This window comes from Montipora foliosa, chromosome 4 (assembly GCF_036669935.1).
Source record: "Montipora foliosa isolate CH-2021 chromosome 4, ASM3666993v2, whole genome shotgun sequence".
Classification (NCBI taxonomy): Eukaryota; Metazoa; Cnidaria; class Anthozoa; order Scleractinia; family Acroporidae; genus Montipora; species Montipora foliosa.
Genome location: NC_090872.1, coordinates 37,469,093 through 37,476,592, shown reverse-complemented (window position 1 = coordinate 37,476,592; position 7,500 = coordinate 37,469,093). Strand labels below are relative to the sequence as shown.

The 7,500-nt window shown below is 41.4% G+C and overlaps 1 protein-coding gene across 1 annotated transcript in view; it reads right to left on the bottom strand.

Annotated features, from left to right (window-relative positions):
• Positions 1 to 6,279: 6,279 nt before the first annotated feature.
• Positions 6,280 to 7,500, bottom strand: part of LOC137999234 (integrase/recombinase xerD homolog) — a 2,644-nt gene continuing 1,423 nt past the window's right edge. The window contains exon 2 of the mRNA XM_068845076.1: positions 6,280 to 7,356. Within this exon, the coding sequence (XP_068701177.1) occupies positions 6,347 to 7,356 (1,010 nt within the window). The 3' untranslated portion in view covers positions 6,280 to 6,346. The remainder of the gene's footprint in view (positions 7,357 to 7,500) is intronic.

The following is a 7,500-nucleotide window of genomic DNA, read 5'->3' as shown; positions in this document are numbered from 1 at the left end:
GGAACACGTGCCAATAGAAAATGACGCAAAATATCCCATTATTCTTCCAAAAAGGCACCATGTTACTAAGCTGATTATTGAATACTTCCATCGCGCTTCAGGCAAAAGAATTGGAACCTGGGAGCGCGATCTAATGTCCGCAACATTATCAACACGTGTTTCATCTGTCGGCGCCGGCAAGCTCCCGTGATGCAACAGAAAATGGCCAGGTTGCCGCAAGATCGTGTCACACCTTCAAAGCCACCATTTGTGTATGTAGGCGTAAACTTGTTTGGTCCCTTCACAGTGCGCCGCGGACGAACAACCGCTAAGAGGTACGGCGCTTTGTTTACGTGCCTCGTTTTCAGGTCTCTTTAGACTTGTCGGCTTTCGACTTCACTGGCCCTTTCTTGGGTTGCTTTCCCTTGTTCTCTTTGTTGCTTTGAGAATCGATATGGTTAGTCTCCCTGTCGTCCTTCTTCCTTTTTAGCGGGAGCTTTCTCTGGTCTGTCTGGTCTGTTTTCGTTGTCTTTTTTTTGTTGTTCCTGACTTTCCTGCATGACAGCAGTTTTCGGGCTCGTTTTTTGGTGCCATCAGTGCAACCATCGGTTTTTTCTCCAAGTTCAAGCTGACTCTCCGAGTTTACCAGCAAAGGCGAGTCCGTAAGAGCTGCCAAGTTTGTTTTTACTTCTTCTCCGTGTTCTATCCACTTTCGAAAACGCTTGCTTGCCATTACAGCAAATTGTTCTATCTGCTCTTTTTGACCTGACAGGTTAAAATTGCAATCGACTGTTGGAATTTTTGGGTGATTTCAGTTTTATATTGTATGCTGTATTAATGAATAACATTGTACCAAAGTATAAATACCCACTGACCTTTGACGTGTTTGCGATTCAGCTGCTGCAAAGATTTTCCTCTCGTTGACCATTTTAAAGGACAATCCTGCTGAATTGTTAGCCATTAAAAATGACTGTACAGGCCAGTCAGGATGGTGAACATGTGGGTTTGTCACGCAACAGGGACTTGGTGACATATTTCGGGTGCACATGTACTGCTTCAAGTATTCATGAGAAAATGAGACAGGAATAGATTTTAACCATAGCCTGTTCCTGTCACTGAACGAGCTGTACCAATATAAGGATATGCCTTTTGGTATGAAAAATTCGCCTGCCACTTTTCAGCGCCTTGTCAACAAAGTTATTGCTAACCTTCACGGATCGGAAGAGTACATCAATGATTTTATCTACAGTGATACCTGGGAGGAGCAATTGCAAATCAACCGGAAGTGTTTTGAGCAAATGAAGCAAAGCTCACTATTAACCTCTTGAGGAGTGAATTTGCACAAGCACAAGTAACTTACTTGGGGCATGTGGTTGGACAAGGAAACCAGTCAATGCCAAGATCAGTGCTATTTCTGAATTCCTGCGACCAGAAAACAAGGAAGGACTAATGAATTTTCTCAGCAGGATATTACAGGAAGTTCTGCCCAAATTTCTCTGCAGTCACCGAACCTCTGACTTGATTATTTAACAAGAGAGGAAAGTTTGTGTGGTGAGACACGTGTCAAAACCATTTCAAGAATTTAAAGCATTACTGAAGAGCACCCCATTTTTGGCAGCTCCTGACTTCAATGCCCTATTCAAGTTAGCTGTAGCTGTTTTAAGACAACCTTAAATTTGATCAAACAAGAATGCACATGCATACTAGATGTGGATCAACCAATATTTTTTCTTTTTTTGGTAAAGTCTCCAATACTCTACTGTACAAAAATAATATTTCATGCATTAGGTTTATCAAGTCTTGAATGCTGGTGCATTTTATCGGTGCAGTTGTTGGAGGGATGCAGTTTCACTTAGGTGAAAGCGCTGCACATAACAGTACACCAAATACAAACGATAACAATGAACTCATGTACCTATATTTCATTTCTCTCTGCCAGCAAATGTGCTACTTAGTTATTTGGTCAGTAGGAAATTCGTCAACAAGACAATACCGTATCAATAATTTTTATATTGCCACCGGTACGCCTTGATTCTGTTTTTTGCTGTAACATAGTCACTTATGTAAGAAATCCACACATCTGTGGGCTTCACAATCTTTATTTTCTTCCGTCTGAGGACTGTAACTTCACAATCTCGTAACAATCTCGATCTATCAAGGTAAACAACCTTTTATCTGATCAACATCTCGCACATTCTCTCTCTCGCACATGACTAATCTGTCAATCAACTTGAAGCTAAACACGTGACCAGAGACGTAACGCGTAACGCAATGCGTAACGCCAACAACGGATGCCCGACAACTTAGAAACATTAAAGTAATGGCACGCTCTTTATGAGGTTAACATGAGGTTAACAGATTTTCATTAAGTTTGAGCTGAGGGTCACTGGAACAAGGCTAGTATGGAGTTTTAGTTACATGAAGAAAGATATTCTGTTTTAAATTCTTAAGGGCTATTGGTGAGTTTTGCTAACGTTACCCAAGGTATGGCGACCATTATTCATGATTATTCTGTTATCGGATAACAGGATTCTCATAGGTTATAATAGACTGATAAGTGGCTAAAATTAGGCCAGCTAATCATTTTCAGTAAAGGATTTCTCTGATTGGCTCTAATGGTGAATAATGGCCGATAATGAATAACAGTTTTTACTACCAATTATAATGAAAAAGCACCAATTGATTTGAAATGGTGTCCAGATCTGATGATAAATACAGTGTGCTGTGGAACTGGCATGTAGACTGACGAGTTTACCCCTTTAATGAGAGCACTTGCTCCTCTGGTAGATAACTTGTTAGAAAAGGGTAAGGTATCAGCTAATAACAGTCTGAAGCTCCAATATCTTGAAGTAACTTAACTGAGACTGCGTCAGACAAATCACTGGAGAGTGACAGTGACCCTACATGAATAAAGGGCTCAAACATTTCCATAACAGGTCTTGGAGTAGAACTGACTGCTTTGCAAGAGGCTTCTTCCTTTGGAACTCTGATTTTCAAATCTCTAGCTGCAGGTGTCAAAAGTGAAGCAGAAATAAAACCAGTAGGCTTGGAATCTGTGTGACCTTGTTGTCTTTTCGTTTTCAACTTTTCAGGACATTCTGACATCATATGTCCTTCTCTTCTGCAGTAATAACAGGTCATCGAGTTGAAAGGTTTTCTTTCCACCGCCAGCTTGTTCTGGGATAAATGGCGTGGGAACTGGGGCATGAACTGCTACCATACATCTGCTTTTGATTTAGGTTATCCTTCTGGGAGTTTGTCAACGCAGTCTGCGAGTTCTGACCTCGAGGAGACAAGAACTTGCTGGGTTTTTCCTGGAAGACAACTTTGTGGGTTAAGGGATAATCATTTCGGCTTTTTGTTCATTACCAGATGTGCGGATATCACTGTGAATGCAGCTCTTAAACTGAGAGTGTCTAATCAGGGTGGGTCGTGGGTAATGGGTCCCTAACCCTTTTTTTTCATCAACGACTGAAAATTCTCGAAACAGAGAAGGCCTAAGACCTAAGACAAATTTGGACCGAGCTCTGAGGGAGCTAATATATCTTCTTTTTTATCTTCAAACAAACCTGACCCACAACCCACCCACCCGCTCGATTTAGCCTCTCCCCTTAAACTCTTCAATTTAAATGACTTACCTTAATCTATCATGATCTTTATCTACTTTCTGTAAAGAACACCAACAGCCAAGTTTGATTACTTATACAGTTTCCAAAAGTAACTATTTACAACTATCACAATAATCTCTACTTTAAAACTTATCAGTCACAGACTATTTTGAAACTGTTGAGTCACAGTTCCAGAAATTTCTTGAAACAACACATAGCGTGACATTGACCTTCGAACTTTCCAGATAATTCCGACCCCTGTAACAACATGAGAAAATGTTTGTGAAGAAACTTTCCCAAGGTGCTCAATATTGGAAGATGGGTGCCAATTGTCGCTTTTACGCTCCAATGTCGTTGCAAAGCGTGCTGAAGTATTTTTCCTTACAAAACTGAACACAGCACTCGCAGACTTGGGAACGAGAATGAATGTCGAAGCCTTTGAAGCCTGTTCTTTCTTCTGATGTTAGGCCTGACTTGTACTTGTCGGCAAAGCAACATTTGAAACGCTCTTTTCTTTTCTTGTCAGAGCTACACCATCTGAAAGTTGTTTTTTCGTACATATCTTCCGGGATGTACCCAAGCTGCCCTCAGTCTCTACTGTTGTCGGATTTTCCTTGTCTTCTTTTACCAAGAAAGGAAAGAGCCAGAAATTGAAACCGCTGAGCTTTCCTCACACTTGATGGCGGAATGAAGCCTATTTTTATCGAAATTAAACTTAACATTTGATTGATACGCTTGAATCACAAAACCACTGAAGAATTGTTGAAGTAATCAAGTCTGATTTACCATAGTAAACTTTGTCTACCTTTTCTTAACCATAGTTAACGCCCTTTACTACAATAAAATCTTAAGTGTGACCTCAGCCAATGGCAATAACGTAAGGCTTTTTAATTGAGAATTTTTTCATATAGTTAGGTTGTGAAGCCTTTTATTTAGATTCCCATAGAAATCCTTATACTTTTGTAGGCCATGCACTGAGCTTTGGGGCACCTGTGGTAGTACCGATTTTTTTTGGGGGGGGGGGGGGGATTTCAATGACTTCAAGGCTTGAAATTCATCCAATGAACCAAAATCCTTTTCTTATCCTTTGGATGTATTTAGTGTTATTTCTTGGCTGAAAAACTTTACTAGAGCCATGCCGTGACCAAAACAAAATTTCGCCTTTGGGTGGCTTCAACTGACCTGAAGTAGAAACTGGGGCCATATCTCCTCAGTAAAAACGCCACATTTTCGAACATTCGATGAAAATTGTGGCATTCTACGACTCCTACATGAATGATTCAAGAATGCATCAAATTCAGGGCTTGGTATGAAAAGATTTGTAAGAGATAGTGACTACAAAGTTTCCGACAACACTAGCAAGTTGTAATAATGCAAAAATTGGGAATTACAGTGTACTATTTACAAAAATTGCATTCAGTTAACAATGTTCAGATACAATTTATGAGGATTGGTTACTTGGAAGCTTGAAGAAAATCTGTGAATTATGATAAACTACAACAAAGGCAAAATTTATGTATGCGTTGCAATGCAAATGACATTAAGGCTACTACCCACCCAACAAACTATATACCATTAGAAAGCTTAATAAATGTACTTGATGACAAAAATACAATATTTTGTCTCCTCTCCACAACAAAAAACAACACAGCATCGCTGAACCAAATAAGTTTATTTTGGGAGGGCCTGGCGAGAACCAACCCGAACACTATACAAGACTGAACATTTACCTAACAAACCCTTGAAAGGCAACCAAGGGTAAAGCTATCTTCACACGTACAAGTCACTTCATAGTACCAGTAGGGCTGGTAAGGCAAAACACTCAATATATGGCCTAATTCTACAAATAAGCAAACAGTCTTTGTACCAGTTAGGCTGGAGGACATCAGCTCCGCCATTACATTTGACTATAAGATAAACAGGCCATCCTGGCGTCCTACCCCAAATAAGCTCTGGTTAGAAGCTTTGTGCCAGTTAGGCTGGGGAACATCAACTCCGACATTAAATTAAACTATAATATAAACAGGCCATCTTGGCCTACATCCCCAGATAAGCTTTCCAGCTCTGTGCCAGTTAGGCTGCCAGTTAGGCGGGGGATCACCAACTCCTACGTACATTATAAATAAAATACAATATAGCTTAGAGTACAAATACAAGAATAAAATGGACAAAAGCCTTAAAACTAGCAGAGCTGAGCAACCACTAACAAAGAAAATGCGGTTCGAACGGAGGCCAGAAAAAACCTGCCAGAGAAAACCCCTGTGGGGAAAAAAGAAAATGTGCAGGAAATCTGGGTAGGAACCATGGCTCAAGCTCCAAGCGATTAGAAGCCCATCCTATGAAGGCTTTACAAGAATGAAATTACGATAGCCGATTCAACCAGACTGGATGCATGACACCAGGAAAAGAAGGAACTAAGCAAAGAAAAAATTAAACGAAACGAAACGAAAGAACGTGGTTGGTTCTGAAGCCGTGTTATACTCGGTCTTATATACCCCTGAAACCCTACCCATGATACCCCGGCCTGTAACCCAGGCCCTTGTTGTATCTCGTGCCGACAAAATAGTTATTTCAGCCTTGTTCGCTTGCTCACCCGTCAGAAATAACATATTTTGTCTCCACTCCACAACAAAAAACAACACAGCATCGCTGAACTAAATAAGTTTATTTTGGGAGGGCCTGGCGAGAACAACCCCTATCTAGAGTGACAAAGAATTGGGCAAAAGGCAAGATAAATAGACACTATTAGCTTACATGGCTTAGAGCCCGAGGAATTTGGAAACAGAAAGCCTTTGATCAAGGTCGTCGTCAACATATGTGTCTTTGGCTTGCACGGACTTCCAGCGACCGAGTCGCTGAAACACTCTGTCACTGACACCACTGTTAGCTGCCATAGTCGCGCCACCCGAACGCAGAGAGTGCAGCCCGAACTTGGAAGGGTCGGCCCCAATGGCCTTCAAATCCCGCCTGGAAGCTTCCCTCATAGTGCTGTAACTAATAGGCCTATCGGGGGCTATCAACTTACAAGAATCCTTTCCCTTGGAAATGGGTCTAAAAATCAGGTCCCTGGAATCTGGAGGAATTTGAAATTTCGAGAGATACCTTTTAAGGAGCTTGACAGGACACGCACCACTAGGAAGCTCGGAAATAACTACCTCGTCTCCTCGACGAAGCTGGTCGTTCTTACTTTTGGGGACTTTAATAACCACGAATCCCACATTAAAGAAAACGTCATTCCTCCTTATCCTGGAAACATCGTCGAACCTGAAGAAACCGGCAAATGACAAAATATACAAGGTAATATTGCGCAGCTCAACAGGGTTGTCAAGGTTAGAACGGCTAATAATGTCATGAATCACACTAGATGAAACGGGCTCCTTGCGGTTAACGATAGCAGTACCAAGAAGCCTTTTTGAAGCAGACCTGGTGGCCTCGACAATAGGGTTATCCGTGGGAGAAGGGATACCAGCCATACTATGAGCCCACTTTATGCCATAAAAGGCAGAATCAATTACACTAGGGGAATGGGATTGCTCAATAAGGTGTTGTAAGTACAATGCAACATGAAAGGGTTTAGCGGGGAAAACATTCCCGTCAAACATACTAATGGCGAATTGCTTCCACTTGCGGTAAGCACGGTAGTACAGCAATGATGTACTGGTGGCCTTCGAGGACAGTACTGTCGTCTTCAGCCTGTCAGCTAACCCCTGCACGGGACCGTTAGGCAGAGCGTCCTGATCAAAGTCCCAAAAACCGGATTGGAAGATATCTAGAAGATACAAAAATAGGTGAGAAATACTGAGAAAAACCAATAGCAGAAATAATAGCAAACAGACAAGAGACGGGGAAAATGGCAGGAATAAACAAACATAAATGTAACGAATAAATAAAAGGAGCAGAAGAGAGGCCAAAC